The 15,376-nt window shown below is 46.1% G+C and overlaps 4 protein-coding genes across 4 annotated transcripts; 1 reads left to right on the plus strand and 3 right to left on the minus strand.

The window, feature by feature from the left end:
• Window positions 1-353: 353 nt before the first annotated feature.
• BDW43DRAFT_319702 (uncharacterized protein) lies at window positions 354-1,553 on the minus strand (the record flags this gene model as incomplete). Its single annotated transcript, XM_032048962.1, has 2 exons — window positions 649-1,553; window positions 354-602 (listed from the first exon to the last, which is right to left on the minus strand). The coding sequence occupies exons 1-2, from the start codon at window positions 1,531-1,533 to the stop codon at window positions 354-356; spliced, it is 1,134 nt and encodes a 377-aa protein (XP_031900334.1). The 5' UTR covers window positions 1,534-1,553.
• Window positions 1,554-1,882: 329 nt separating this feature from the next.
• On the minus strand, window positions 1,883-3,206 carry BDW43DRAFT_300337 (AAA domain-containing protein; the record flags this gene model as incomplete). The annotated part of the gene is made up of 3 exons (XM_032044876.1): window positions 1,883-1,903; window positions 1,960-3,109; window positions 3,154-3,206. 3 exons carry the CDS (start codon window positions 3,204-3,206, stop codon window positions 1,883-1,885), a joined length of 1,224 nt encoding a protein of 407 aa, XP_031900335.1.
• A 1,124-nt stretch (window positions 3,207-4,330) lies between these two features.
• Window positions 4,331-4,903, minus strand: BDW43DRAFT_311212 (uncharacterized protein; the record flags this gene model as incomplete). The annotated part of the gene is made up of 1 exon (XM_032047142.1): window positions 4,331-4,903. One exon carries the CDS (start codon window positions 4,901-4,903, stop codon window positions 4,331-4,333), a length of 573 nt encoding a protein of 190 aa, XP_031900336.1.
• A 3,955-nt stretch (window positions 4,904-8,858) lies between these two features.
• On the plus strand, window positions 8,859-10,863 carry BDW43DRAFT_276452 (uncharacterized protein). The gene is made up of 4 exons (XM_032041960.1): window positions 8,859-8,968; window positions 9,030-9,133; window positions 9,213-10,091; window positions 10,159-10,863. The coding sequence occupies exons 3-4, from the start codon at window positions 9,261-9,263 to the stop codon at window positions 10,423-10,425; spliced, it is 1,098 nt and encodes a 365-aa protein (XP_031900337.1). The 5' UTR covers window positions 8,859-8,968; window positions 9,030-9,133; window positions 9,213-9,260; the 3' UTR covers window positions 10,426-10,863.
• The last annotated feature ends 4,513 nt before the right edge of the window (window positions 10,864-15,376 follow it).

Raw genomic sequence — 15,376 nt, forward strand, 5'->3', positions numbered from 1 at the left:
AGCTAGGATAAACAGTTATACGTGACAACTCAATGAGATGCTGTACCAGAACCCAGATGTCTTGGGCAACTCCATGATAACATCTACGCTCTTAAAATACTATACCGTAGTTATCTCCTAACCTTGGGTATATTAAGCCTCTTCAGTGCCCTCTTTCCTGAAACTCATGCATGCACCTCTAGAGCCGAGAAGTTATAACCCCTATAGGAAAATCAAAAGAGGACCGACTCTTGGTATTACACTGTCTGACCTAGTGCATTGTCTCTCTTAATGATAAGCTAATCCTCTGACCGCCGTGCATAACCCTCGTGAATGAAGCAAAACCAATGGCCGTGTCAACAGAAGGCAAACGATCAAGAAATGGCCGAGGGCAGGAACTCAGGGTCGCTTTCGTCCTTGTCCAGCGGTCGAATCACCTTCAGAGCTCGGATGAGTGCTTTGCCCATCCTCGCATCGTCCAGCTCAACACGAAAGCGTGCCACGTCTATAGTTATAGTCCTCATTGCATCAAGGTTGGGAAACGAGGCCCGGTGTTCTTCAGGGATCAAGTCCGTGACTTGGAGTATAAGGTCTCGCGGGCTAGCGGGGGTGGGAAGAATATCCTGAAGGCCTAGTCAGTACTATCCTTTTCATCGATGGAAGACTCACAATACGTGGCTCCGTCAGACTAGGTTCTCCGTCTCTCAACCGCCAGACTTCAAGAAAGACAGAAATAGGGCCAACCCAATCAGAAGCAGCGATTTCAGAACCGAGCGCCTCGTACAAATCGGCTGAGGAATCTTGAGGGGTACATTCGATGTCGTAGGTCTCGTAGATCTCTCGGGATATGTCATCTCCGTATTTGGCAACAAGCTGATCCCGAGTGCGTTTGAACTGCTCCGTCTTCTGGTGGATGTCGAGCTGACGCTTATCCTCCTCTACCTTGGCGATGATCACTAGTTTGACTCGACCAACAGACCGCAGTAGCCATTGAAAAGCGTTACGGACCAGATCATGATAACTTTCTGAGAACCCAATTTCGATGACAACTTGTAGAAACTTTTTTTTGCCGGCCCTCTCCTGGAAAAATATCATGTTGTCAGGACGTTTGAACCATGCTGCACGTTTCTTTCCACCTTTGAGTCTGAGATCAGTTTGAGGTGGTCTGGACAGAAGAGTGGACAATGGGTAATTCAAAATGCACTTGGCCTCGTCAGGAGTTAGGACGGTAAGTTTCGCATTGGTAAGAGATCGATCGATGCATGAATTGAGGGCGTCATGCAGAGGAGAACCCATAGCCTTGACCTTCAAGATTTGATACTCCGGGTCATATTCCCACCTGCACAAATTCTTCTCCGAGGCTTTCTGCAAAATGCAACGGATGTCCTTGGTGAGGTTTTCCGAAGACAGCTTCAGTTGCAAGTTCTCCTCGTTCCATCTGAGCAAGAACGACTCAACGTGAGTTCGTGCCACTGCTGGAGAATCCACTGGGATGGCGTTTGACGCCTTGGGATGGTAAGTGATCGATGGCGGAGAGATGGCTGACGGTGCCATGGTGAATAGCGTGAAGAACTGCAAATGGGGGAAGTGCTCAAAGATGACAAGATGGAGGCTGCGAAAGCTCGAAAATGGAAGGTGATCCTATGATCCTTCTGGGTGAGGGATGGAAATAGCAACCAAGAGGTGGTGACGAAGGGAGACTCGGGAAACCAGTACAGAGATGTTTCGTGACGGTAGGAAAGAGAAATTGGGAACTAAATAGCACTGAACTTGATACAGGCCTGGATATGTGGGACCCATGATATTAAATACATGTCTTTTGGGGCTTTTTAAACCCTTTTTTCCCTTTTTGTGATATTTTCCCGGTCATCATGAAGTAATTCTTGTCTACCAATCAACATCATCATCGACGACTCCAGGGGGACTGTCGACCACGGTATCATCAGCATTGTAGACCGCGGTATTCTCGGTGTCGTCGACATTGTCGGGCAGAGCACGAGGGCACGGGACAATGAGGTCATTGTCCAACAAGTGCTTCCAATGGGCAAGTATCTCCGGGGGCACCTTGGCCTTGGTCTCATCGCCGTCGAGTCTATCGTTGTTGATAATTTGCCCATTCGCGACAACGATGAGGCAGGCTCGCGCGCGGGTTAACGCAACATTGGTGCGGCGATTATTGGAGCCGAAGCCCAAGTCCCTCGACTCCCCAGAAGTAATGACCCAGTCGACGATGACAATATCGGCTTGGTTTCCCTGCATTGAGTCGACCGTACAAACGGAAACCATAACCTCCCAGGCGATTCCAAGCTTCTTAGACAGAGCGATCATCGCCTCTACATATGCTTTCTTTTGATCGGCATACGTAGGCCGAATACAACAGGACATCCCGTTGAGGGCGCTGTTGGAGATCAGGTGTTCAATCAAGTTCATGACCACTTCAATATTCCGCTTGTTCGATCTGGAGAATGTGGTTTGATTGATCTCAATCTCGCCATCGCTCACGTCAAGCCCGACAAGCTCCAACCCATTTCTGAATTCGACATCGTTGGCTTTGGACTTGAGCCATTCGAGAAGATTCTGGGAAAACATTGGACTCAGTGTAATTGATTTCACGGATGGATCATTTGTCATCCTGCCCTCATATGTGAAGTCAGAAGGGAACTTGGAAAGACGAGGATGCATGCGGTGTTGTTGTGATACAATGACCACTGGAAATCTCGCACAGCGGAGTCTATCGAAGAATGATCTTCCGATTTGAGCACCGAACTCATTGTATCCAGGAGATTCAGTTAATGTTATAACCAAAGGTGGGAGCTGATGCCGATCTCCTCCTCTAATCATTCCAACAACCTTGTTTGCGTTATCGAGAGACACTAGAGGGATAATGGCGTCAGACTCAGCGGCTTGGCCATCCTCATCTGCGATAATGATGATGTATTTCCCATTGGCACCGAAGTTTCGTCTGACAAGGTCGGTGCCCGCTAGATTGTTCGTGCAAGCAACCACACGAGCTTCTTGGACTATCAGTTCTGAAACCGCGTCGTACAATTTCTTGAATGCAGTTTCTCTCTTGTACCATTGCTCAAGATCGTCTTCGGACGCGTCCTTGGGCCGGGGGACCTTCGGCTGGCTGACGTACTCATGAACCACGCGATAGGCATTTTGCAAGTCGACCGGCGAGTCAGGTTCGGCGCCATCGGGGGTTGCTGTCTGCTGTTTCGGGGCATCCTTGGCGACATTCAGGATGAGTTCCTCTCCGGAAGCGAGAGCGCTGTCACACTTGAGCAGAATCCAAGACAAAACGCTATGCTCCAAATCTCCCTGCACCCGTCGGGAACGAGTCTCCTTTAGAGTCGTGAGCAGGCCGATAAGAGCAGTATGCCTTTCAATCTCTGCTTGTCCCTCATTGCCATCATCAGCTTCCCTAGGGTTTGCCGTTGCTTTGGAACGTTTCTCGACTTCGCCACGACGTACACGAACATAGTCAAGATCAGGTTCCAGCTCTTTAAACTCTCTAGTCAAGGCATCCACGGCTGCGTTGCTGGGTCCAACGAGGAGTATATTGAATCCACACAAATAGGAGAAGATTGCGATTGCAGCCAGGACCGTGGTCTTGCCACATCCCGGAACCCCTCTAGGAGGGAGCAGCCCGCCTTTGTCTTACGCAGAGAGCGAAACGCGTTGGTTTGCTCGGCATTCCACTGCTTTAGCTTAAGGAGATGCCGCAGCGCTGATTGGACGACTTTCGGATCGGTCTCGCGGAGAAGGTCAACGTCGGGCAAAGCATTGGGCTCATGATTGAGCAAAAGCGGGAACCATCTCGCAACTTCATTCTCGTTAGCTTTGAGCTTCGCGAGAGCATTGATGGACCTTTTGATCGGCGCCTTGTTGATCTCAAACTTGAGAGTCCCAGGCAGTTGGACGCTGGCATTGTCCTCGTCGGTGTTCAAGAGTTTTCCGAGACGTGCGCCGTAGAGGACGATTTGAATGGCACCAGGGGCTTCATTCTCTATGTATTCAGGCACCGTGAATCCACTAGCCGTCCATTCAGTAGCTGGTCCTGAGCCCGAGCCTTTATGCACACGAACAATCACTTGGACCTCGGTGAACTCGGGCAGAATCACGTCCATTCCCTTCAACTCAGGTGGGAGGAGATCTTCCTTGAAGGCAGATCTCTCCAGCATGGCAATAGCGACAATCGATCCACCAATCTTTTTCAACTTGATCAAAGCTGGAATCAGTTGAATTCTTTTGATCATCTCATAAGGCCATCTCCATTCGAGTACAGAGCCATAGGCCATTTTGACCAAATAAGTATCGATATCGTAGAAATGCGCTTGCGCACGGAACTTCACCATCTCCGAGCCCCAGGCTTGGTGGACAATAAGACGAGGTTTCTGCTGCCCAAGAAGGATCCGGAGTTCTCCACCGTGTGCGCGATAAGGGTGGATACATCGCCCAGTGCTTCGAGAAATCCGGTGAGTCTTGGTACATCATGAGGGTCAACATCGACGCGAATCTTGACGGTACGGAGCTTGGTGGAGGCAGCCCTTGTCAGATTGTACATGTACGCGAAGAGCTCGGTGGTCTCGCTGTTGAACTCGTGCCCATCCAGAAGGCCTCGAGATACCCCGCCGGTAGTCTCGAACTCAATGTCAATGTAACATGGAGCAATATATTCGACTTCGTTTCCGCTGTCGGTCTCATCACCTTCCTTCACCTTTGTGGGGAGATGTTCAGTATAAAAGAAGTTTTGGACACAACGTTGGACACGTCGGTCAACAAAGGGATGAAGGTCGAACTCGAGCCGGGCGGAGTGAGCAACGTTCTCAGGATGTAACTCTTTCTTTACTGCACCTGCGTGCGTGCTGCCTCCTCTGGCGCGGCAGCCCGCCGCGCTGCTTGTATCGTCACGGACGTGCATTAGCAAGCATAACACCTTTGTGGTACCTAGGTACCGACCTACCTACCTAGCTATTACAACGAGACCATGACCTAGTCCACCTCATGCATAACACCAGTAGGTATAGGGGCCTTAGCGATACAAGCCCTAGAGGCTTAGTTACTGAATCATCAGGCCCAATATTGAACATGAAGCGAAGCTACTACCTACTCTGATACAATAAGTCGCGTTGTTTATTGTTGGTGCCTGAGGATTTTATATTTCCTGCTGGAGGCTAGGTAGTCCATACTCTTGAAGTAGATCAGGTTCTACGGAGGACCTCTTCAGGTTGGAACGACCATTGAAAGACCCCCAGCAACGGCAAGCGATCAACCATCGTTGAATGAATCCCCCACGTCCTCACCCCTACAATTACTTTAGCCAAATGTCCGATCGGAGCGACTCCGTGATGGAAGAAAGCAAGAGGTAGTGACGGGGGGTGGACATCTTTGGTTAATGTCCTTTCCCGCTCATCATGAAGTAATGGTTCCATCGTGTAAGAAAAGGTGAAGCTCAAGAAGAGGTGATGAGTGAAGGTCATCGAGATGAATTTGTACCTAGGTAGAAAGCAGAGCAGGCAGAGGCTAGGCTCACAGAGGCAATTTAGAAGCCTCAGGCTCCAATATCTTTCACCTTCTGGTCAGTCACAGTCCAACCTCCACGACAAATCAACTTCAATTCGATTGAACGTCATCACTAATCACCGCGAATAGAACGCCTTGCAACCATCAGGTGTGAATCATTATACAAGCCAAGCCGTGACGGGCTTTAGTGTCCGTTAGTGACGGCCTTCAGTGGACGGAAAATTCTCCGTCGTATCCACCTCGAGCCATGACTATCACATCCGGAAATGCTGAATCGAGTACAAGGCGCGGGGAAGGCCCGGGGTGAGCCGATAGGACGCTACCAGCGGCCATCTTATTACTTAGCATCGTTGGCTCATAGCCTATCATGCCACAGCTCAGCCGACTAAACTAGGGCTCTGATAAAGCTCGCTTCTGCCGCCGCATACCGCCTTCCCGCCCTATTTGTTGACATCTGACCGCTACTCGACTTCCTGTTCTTCAGCTATTCCTTCTTGTTCATACGGCACGCTTAGATAGGGAGATCCATCTCTGTTCGTCCCATAACATCGATCCTGTGGTGCGACATTAGCGATCGCACTCGGCGCGTCCCAGCACCTCTCATGTCACGAGCCAAACCAGCGCGATCTACCTTGCCATATATCGTCCTTTCCAATCTTGTCCCGCAAGTGCCGCTCATCTTTCCTATATTATGAATTCGCAGAGTAAACTGCCTGCGCAATGTCGCGATCGTGCCAAATTCTGCTCTATTATTCTATTTACCTGAGAAGAGAAAAGATTAGTTAGAGGATAGTTCACGGAACGATACGAACTAATCCTAACTTACTATAGTAAAAGGGGGTGGCGAAGTGCAGGACACGGAGAGACCGGCCTAATAGTAAAAATGGCTTAAGTTGGTCTGAATCTACACGGCGTTAAAGGATGGGAAAGTACCGAGGGGAGGTAGGCGGGCGAGGAGGCTATCTAGATAGACCACGCACTAGGATACCAAGCGGTAGTGACGCGCTTTCCCCGATCAGGCACGCTATACCGGATGCAGTAATTCGCCGTTATCGCAGAATACGGTGTATATATCGGAAAAAGGATCTAGGCAACCACTCCGCATTTCGGAGCAATTGAGTCCTGGGGAGCCATATGCGGAGTCCAGGCTTTCAATCAAAAATGGGAGGTGCTGCTGCCTAATCTAACAGGCCACAAACCTGTGCAGACACAAACCATACAAACAACAAGCCTTAGTGGGTCAAAATGGGTCTTCAGTACCCGTCTCTTTGGTAAGCAGACCCGCCCTTCGGCGTGTTGGTCTGGCCACACCTCAACGATAATTCCCACCTCAACGATAAATTTGAAGCTATTCAAGCTCCTATATACCACCACCATGCCTGATTCCTATTCTGATATAGAGACACGTGTCTTAAAGGCCTGTGAAATTACTAAGGGCCAAAAAAAACCAAATATCTCAGCGTTAGCGCGTCATTTTGACATTCCTTATCAACGACTCCAAGCGCGTATCCTTGGTCAAGCTATACGAAGCACATGTCCTATCCCTAAAAAGATCCTTGATAGTTCACAAGAGAAGATGCTGATTTACTAGATTTATCACCTTGATAATCTATATAGTTTACCTACAGCCGGAATAATTAAGTAGAGTGCCAACCAAATACTGCAGCGGAATACAACTGATAGGCTATCTCATACAGTTAACAAGAACTGGATTTATCACTTTATTAAACGCCTCCCGGAGGAGTTTAAGCTTATTCAGTAAAAGCCAAGAGATAAGAAGTGTCTTAATACAGAAGATATAGGTGTTCTTTAACACTGGTATAATTACTTAGAGCGGTTTATCAAGCAGATTCCATCCAAGAATATCTATAACTTTGATAAAACTGGCTTTTAACTGGGACAAGAAAAAAGTTAAAAAGTTGTGACTACAAGACTTATATAAGCTGCAAAGGATAATCTAACTGGAAAAATAGGCAAAGTAATCTCTGCAATTAAGTGTATTATAGCTGATGGCTTTACTCTTGCTCTATACTTTATCTTTAAAGAAACATATCATCTTAAGCGGTGGTATGATTTAGATATTCTGGGGGAATATCAAATAGCTCTATCTTCTAAAGGCTATACTATAGATAAGATCTGTCTTGACTGGATTCAGCATTTTCACCGTCATACAAAACACCGCATCTCTAAAAAAGATAAGATTTAATTACTAGTATTTAATGGCTATAAGCCCTATCTTATATATAAATTCCTTTAATTCTGTAGACAATACTATATTATTTCTTACTGCTTTTCTTCTCATATAATATATCTTATACAGCCTCTTGATGAATAACCTTTTCAGGTCTATAAACACTTTTATCACAAGAAATATCTATCTTGCTTAGAGAGATATTTAGATGGATGATAAAAGTGATTTTCTGAGAGAGATTCATTCTATTCATGAGAATATCTTTAAACAACATATGATCCGGGATGCTTTTAAAAGCGAGGACTATATCTCTTTAATCCAGAGAAGATAATAAAGTCTCTATATAAGGCTAAAGACTCTATACCGGAGATCAAAATAATTATAACACCATCACCACTACTATTAAGCTTATCACTGTTCTCTACAATACAAGGTCTTCGTCAGAGTATTAGTAAAGCACAGAGCTTTATTAATGATAGTCCAGAGCTTAATCAAAGCTTTGTGCAATGTCTTGACCGTGTATTCTAGAGTTCTCTAGAAACTACAAAATTAGCCGGTCAGCTTAAGAGTGACCTAGAACAACATCTTCGACATCAAAAGCCTCAATATAAAAAGGAATCACAGAGAAGGATCACACAAACAGGGCCCCTAACAGTATATAATACAAAATATCGAATTCAAGAGCGTACTCAAGTGAAAAGACAGCAGACCCTTAGGCAGATTAAGAGAATAGAAACTTTGGAACACGATAAACCACCACCACAGAAAACTACAGGGGATTTACCTAGCGCAGAAGCTAGTCAGGTGGATAAGGAAGGCCCTAGACTACCATTTTGGATAGATACTCAAGGCGATGCGGTGTAAATACTTGAATAGCTTCAAATTTATCGTTGAGGTGGGAATTATCGTTGAGGTGTGGCAGACCCACACGCCGAAGGGCGGGTGGGTCTGCTTACCAAAGAGACGGGTATGGGTCGGGTCCCGATCGATCTAACTACATAAGGACATCTCTCTCTAACCGTTTTCGGAAATGGGTCTATTTGGAACGCTGAGCATCTAGGGCTCATTCTTGAACTTTATTGACGAGAAGCTTTTTCTCTAGTTGATTTTCAGTTTCTCAGCTTCCTGCCCATTCCACAATGGCCAGCATTCCGGGAATTAACGTCGATGAGCTTCAACCCAGCCCGCGATATCTCTTTCGCCAGCCGCTTGCGCTGCAATGGTTTGAGAATGGGAAATTAGTGAAGCGACATGAAGAAGAACGCCAGGCAGGTGGGTATTCCCCCATATTTGCTAATTAAGAACATTGCCGTGCTAATAGCGTCCTGCTCAGGACGCTTCGAACTCTTCCTAGACCTTCTATATGTCGCGATCTTGGCCAATTTCGCCGAGACTCTAGCTGAGGATATCTCGGGTGCGAAATTAGTCAAATATATTGTAAGTGCAGGTCGAATCTTCACTGAATAGGAGCCCCCTCTCGCAGGCCATAAGCTTACTGGTTTGGATTGGCAATTAGCTCATACTCGCGCCCACCTGGCATGTTTGGGCTGACCTCCGGGAACTGATGAACTCTTTCTATAATGACGATCTGCTACAGCGTGTGCTGATCCTCTGGGTTATGGCTGTCCTTGTTATGTATGGTAATAACGCATCCCTTGTGGATGAGGATATCAGCGCAATGCGGGCCACCATCGGCTGCTACATGGTTGCACGCATCTCATGCAGCGCGGCGCATCTGCTATACTCTTTCGCCAGTTATCATCATCGAAAGCAGCAGCGGCTCTGGGTTGCGCTTACAGTGCTTTCGATGTTCATATATATCCCACTGTACTTCGAATCCGTATCGTTGCGTGGCAAAATTGCAGCGGCCGCTGTTGGCGTCATTTTTGAGGAGTGCAGTTGGATCTTCTGCTACTCACCGGCAGCCAAGAGGATGCTGAATGCCAAGTATACAACTGCTGTTGATATCGCACATGAGGTCGATCGATACGCCGCCTTTTATATTATTGTGCTCGGAGAATATTTATACCAAATTGTTGTCGGCTCTCCTGCGGCTGTGGGTTTCAATCTTAGCTTGCTCCATGCAGTCTGGGTCTTAATCATCGCCTTCTGCCTGAACTGGATGTATGCTCACAACGACGGCGCGCTGCAGAGCACTCACCCTTTCCGCTATTCAGTATACACGGCATTTGGATGGGCTACGCTCCATTTGCCTCTTGTCGCAAGCCTGCTAGCAAGCGGACACGTTGCCGCTGCAAGTGCAGCAGAGGACCGGTTCCAAGATCCCGAGCGTTGGCTACTTTGCGGTAGCCTCGGGACTGGGTTGTATTGCTTATATGGCTTAGCATTACTATATGAAGATAGGGATGAGCCAGGAACGTTGATGTTGTCCAAGGTAAGTCAATTTTGTTGGACATATATTCAGGCAAGGAGTATATTCTCACCTATCCACGCACAAATAGCATCTTCGCATGATCATGCGGCCTATCACTGGACTGATCATAATCCTTCTCGGCCTGACTAAAGACCTCGATATTACCTCGATTATGTCGATTATCATGGCACTGATAGTGTTTTGTTTGATCTGGGAGAACGTCACCTCTTTACACTGCCACGCCGGGATCTGGGAGTCCTGGACCAACACGAAGTACCCTGAACAGAGAATAGCTTCCGACAACATGAACGAGCCTGTGACCAGGGATGAGTCATCTGACTCTGCAAGGGCATGACAGTTGCATGTTACACGTCCTACCTAGATTGACAGTGGGATATCGTGCAACCACCGCCTCTCAGCCACTAATTGCAGGGAATATCACGGTACATGTGCGCTACCTATCCTAGTCAGGGTAACCGCAATGGATCATCTATGCTACAGCAACTACTCTTCCCTGCTACAGTATATACACGCCCATATCAACGCCCTGTCCTGTGGAAACGTCTTGGTCACTACTGCAAGCAGATATAATAACTAATATATACAAGGACTAGCTCTCGTGGAGTTTCTCATTCATGTGATGGTTTATGTGTCTATATATGTACTTTTATTGATCCATGGCCTAAATTCCGATTTGGAAAAAGGAAGTCTTCTGCAGCTTTGTTCCTGGCCTTCAAAACACCTCCCACAATGGTCTTGAGTCTAATGTATTTCGTTAAAGCTAATGAAAAAATATGCAAAGATATTTAATGTCTACTGGTTAAAGTAACTTTTATCCGGCCATATATTAAACTAGCTTAATATCTTGTGTAACACATTGTTCTCGTTATCCTTTTTCGATAGTACTCGACTAGAATCACTTAGGACATAGTCTAAAATCTAGAACCTTTACAAGATAAATTCGCAAATATTTCATATATTACTAGAGAGGGTAAACAGGTGGGAACATGGAGGAAGAAGTACTTGGTGATCTGCTGGGAGAGGTAGAGGTAACGGATATATATAAGTGATTTATTTGGCTATATCTATCGTTTTCCTTTGGTAAAACCGGTTGACGTGAACAGAACTACGAATATCCTTGGACAGAGGGAATGAGAAGTCAGAGAATTGTATCTGATATTCCCAAAAGACATAATTCATTTTCGAATGGAAGGGTCGAATATAACCTAAACAATATGTTATTGGTCTACAGGTGCGGTGTCTCATATGCACTTCCCTGGTAGTAAAGGCTAAGAGTGAATTATAGGCATTCGATAGAGATTTACGTTGTAGAATATGTGATAATGGTATAATTAGACCTATAGTTCAAAGATATATATATTCTAGAACAGGATAGAAGAGGTTGTCTATTGGGTCAAGCAATCGATATGACATGTGAACATTATGAAGATTAAATCCGTTCCTATGAGATAGAGATAGTGGATCGTAATTGTCGCTTGTCAGGTTGATCTTGCGCTATGTGGAACGAAAATCAGGCTCCTATTTTCATAGATGTTGCTCCCTCGAGGTAGTGAATAGCTATACAGGTCCAGAAGAGAAAGATGGATATATAGATAGATAGATAGATAGACGAAAGTTTAGTTAGTGGTATCTCTTGATCTGGGTATAGATGAAGTTGAGCATTTTTCGGTGCTGGTGCTTTTGCAAAGGCTCGAAGCCTTCCGGACGAACCATACTGTGATGGAGGGCATCGTGCCTAGGCGCATAGCGTATAAGGGGCAGTTTATGGTAGTCTCGTGACGTGTTCTCTGAATTGCATCTACGTTCGAGTCAATGCTGCACATTTAATTATGTTAGATGATCATATCCCTTATACTATCAGATCACGCTCCAAAGCAAGAACATGATCATTACGCAGGAATTTGGCCTGATGGAAAAATATCCAGCAAATTGCAACGCTTCCAAAAAAAAGAGACCCTCGCAGGATAGAAAGAACATAGTTCTATGCCTGGTAGTCTACCTTCTCAGGATGGACAATGATGCCTAAAATGCTTAATTTGCACATAGAATAAGGCAACAATGCTCCACAAGGGTCCAGCGAGCTGTTCTGCCGGAACCTAAGGTTCCAGGAAAAGGATATCTGCTAGGTAGCCTCATACCATCTCAACACGGCATCGTGCACATCTGCCTAGATATCCCACTGAACAACTCACTGGCAGCTGCGCACAAGCCGTGTGCAAATTAACCATAGCATCACTCTAAGATACGTGACTCATGGGGACTGGTTCCTTGCTCGAACACCACAAGCTCCGGCGAGTAGGATTTGCAGGAGCAGGAATAGTAGCATTTGCGAACACGCATACGTTTTCAGCATGGAATCCGCGGCCCTTCGCTGCATTAGGACCGATTACCAGATTGGTGGTAAATGGTTTGCAACAACGAGCGACTAGAAGCTTTGATAAATCATTAAGAGCTAGTGGGTACCCTCAAAAGTACCACGCACGGCGGATTTCCAGTCTCCACACAGGGAGTTTTCCTGCTAATCCCCAGTAGATAATGTTTCCATGGTGGAAAGGCGTAGAAGTGACCAAGACTAGAAAGGAGAAACTTCGGGCATACAGACTCGGAGTTGCCGTATCATTTCAGGTTATCGTAGAGGTATCAAAAGAATAAGCCAAGCTTTGTGACTTGCGGGGTTGGGCAACAATGGCTCATACACCCAGAGAACTGGAGCTTTCCCTGCCCTTCGTCGGGAGCAGGGGTCATACCCAGAGGTCAAGTACAGCTGTTACTAGCCTTAGGCGCATTTCGCGCACGCAGTAGTCCCGAGATATTGTTTAGATGACGAAAGGCCTCAGAACAATGCTACGAAGGATGTGGGGGGATTGTTCTAGAGGGCGAGATGTCCGTGGCGGTGGGATTCTTTGACCGCAATTTTAGATCTTCGCCACCTGGCATTCGAGACGTCCCTCTCCTATGCGGAGAATGATTGCTACTAAGCGAGAAAGTACATCGATACAACGATGATGTTGGACGAAGTACTAATAAAACCCCCGGTTCACTGTGCGGGACTGATGAGTATCTCAATTCTTCAAGAACAGATATCGGCTCATTGTAGAAACCCTATGATCACGTGTGTTGTCTCCTTCCATCTGTTGCCCATTGAGATGAGGTCCATTTGTGTCAGAGAGTCGTTTCTTCATACTGCATGTGTCAGACTACTAACAGGTCTGTATTTTCTTCTCTTTTCTTTTCTCTTTTTTTTTTGTAGATGAGAGATCGACGACCAGCAACACCATGCGATTGGATTGAAGGCATCGAGGTAAAATGGCCGAGTGTGGAGATCAATGAGTAATGTCAAGGTTCTGCTATTTTTGTGACCAGTCAAGAGTTCTCAATTGGTGTATTGCAGATGGGGCGCTTGAGTAACAGACAGATTAATCATCTCGGAATCTTGTCGAACAGTACTCTGTGAGGACACGCCGTTTCAGGCATGAAACTACGGTATTTCAAGAAACAATAGAACAGTTACAGGGGAATTTGTTGAAGGACGTCTTTTTTTGGTTCTATAACAGGCTCCCTTTTGTAATTCTTTCCCGGTGTAATCTGAGAATTGGTGTGGCAAACGGAAATGTGAAACAGCTTTCTGATGGCTCGGCATCGAAATAATGAGGGGTGATCCATTAGTCAGACCCCAAACGGATGCTGTCGAAAATTCGAGGGCTTCCTTGAGGACCCAAATTGTCCATGGGGCAGGAAAAGTGGCCTCCATTGATTGGCTTCCATTCGCCTCTAGGCCCCTGAACCACGGCCAGTTAGACTGCAATGTTGCAAATGACTCCATGGTAAGGTACCCAAACTAGTGACTAGTAGTTAACGTACAAGTAAGGCATGTCTGACATACCTCACTAGTAACTGGAGACAACAGAATGAAAGTAAGTAACGTCCTAAGGCGCCTTCGTAGGTCAGTGACTAACGATTAGTGCTTTTTAGGGCAACTTCCTGGGTCTAGGGAGCGTCGATCTGAAATCCTGCTCTGGGTGCATTGTGCCCTGTGCACCATTTGTACTACGGTTCGCGATGTGCAGTACGGAGTAGATACTGACTTCATTTCTCTACTGTACTGTATGAACACCGTTCGGAGAGGACCAGATCTCTTCACAGACGACCCATGTCTAATATAATTGTATTGGCTCAGGATAGTAGCGAAAGGGAGGGGACGCTTCGAAGCGACGGATCAGCACGCCGTTCGTTGGTCTGGTGTTCCTAGCAGGTTGTACACCGCTTTTCCTTCACCGCACCAATCATGGGATTGGCGTGCTCATAGTTGTATTGGAAGAATAAGAGGCAAAAGGAAACTTGGTTCCATACCCACCTAGAAGTAGGTACCTTAAAACGCATCTGATAATACTAGTACTAGAAAGTATAAAATACTCCGTGTGTATGTATATCATTGAACGAGAAACAACTAGTATTACTCATCTTGTTCCATTTGTTTGAGAGGCGCTGCACCCCAACTCAATCGGCCCAGACGTTGAATCGACTGATCCATGGAACCACGCTAACTGGCATCCTCGATGATCCTCATTCGATTGTCACGGTTGAATCCATTCGAATGCTATCCGGGCTATTGATCCTTGGTACTAACCATGCACCTACCAGAATTGAGTCAAATGGGAAAAATATAAATAAAATAAGAAAATAAACCCAAGAAAAACAGAAAATCAAAACAAGAGAAAAAATTTTTTTGCTGAAGATGACCCCCCGCCACCAACTATTTGGGACGCGTATGGGAAGCCATGAACCCGAATTTTTTGAAACCGTACAAGACTCATATGAGTTTGGATAGCTAATCAATGCTGAATTGATTAGTGGCCATTCATTCTTTATGCGTATTCTTCCCTCCTTAATGTACGAGATCATTAGATGGGAACCTAATGATACCTTCGTAGGGCACCAAATTGCGGAATTAAGGGATCCCTTCAGTTTCAATTAATTAAAGAAACAAGGCAATCTAAAACCAAAAAAAAAGGAGAGAGAAAGGATTGACTACTGGGATAGTCTCGAAACTATGACTTGCACTGCAGCCGCTATTAGCTCCAGAAATCTTATTCGTTTTCTACTACAACGGAGGATTAATGTCTCCCTTGTAAATGCTCCAGTCATTGTTGCTCTGACCCAGGTACGTGCAGGAATTAGGGCGTGAACCGCCGTCACATCTTTTTTTTTTTTTTTTTTTTTTGACTTGTTGTCTCCACTCAATGCAGAATTACACTTGCAGCCTCGACCAGCACACCAAAGATAAC

This window comes from Aspergillus alliaceus, assembly GCF_009176365.1.
Source record: "Aspergillus alliaceus strain CBS 536.65 unplaced genomic scaffold BDW43scaffold_22, whole genome shotgun sequence".
Classification (NCBI taxonomy): Eukaryota; Fungi; Ascomycota; class Eurotiomycetes; order Eurotiales; family Aspergillaceae; genus Aspergillus; species Aspergillus alliaceus.

What these genes read in the sequence shown, in the direction of transcription:
- BDW43DRAFT_276452 (XM_032041960.1), top strand. Translation starts at nt 9,261, where the DNA reads ATGAACTCTTTCTATAATGACGATCTGCTACAGCGTGTGCTGATCCTC. An exon ending in GAACGTTGATGTTGTCCAAG is followed by an intron (nt 10,092 to 10,158) that starts GTAAGTCAATTT and finishes ACGCACAAATAG; the next exon opens with CATCTTCGCATGATCATGCG.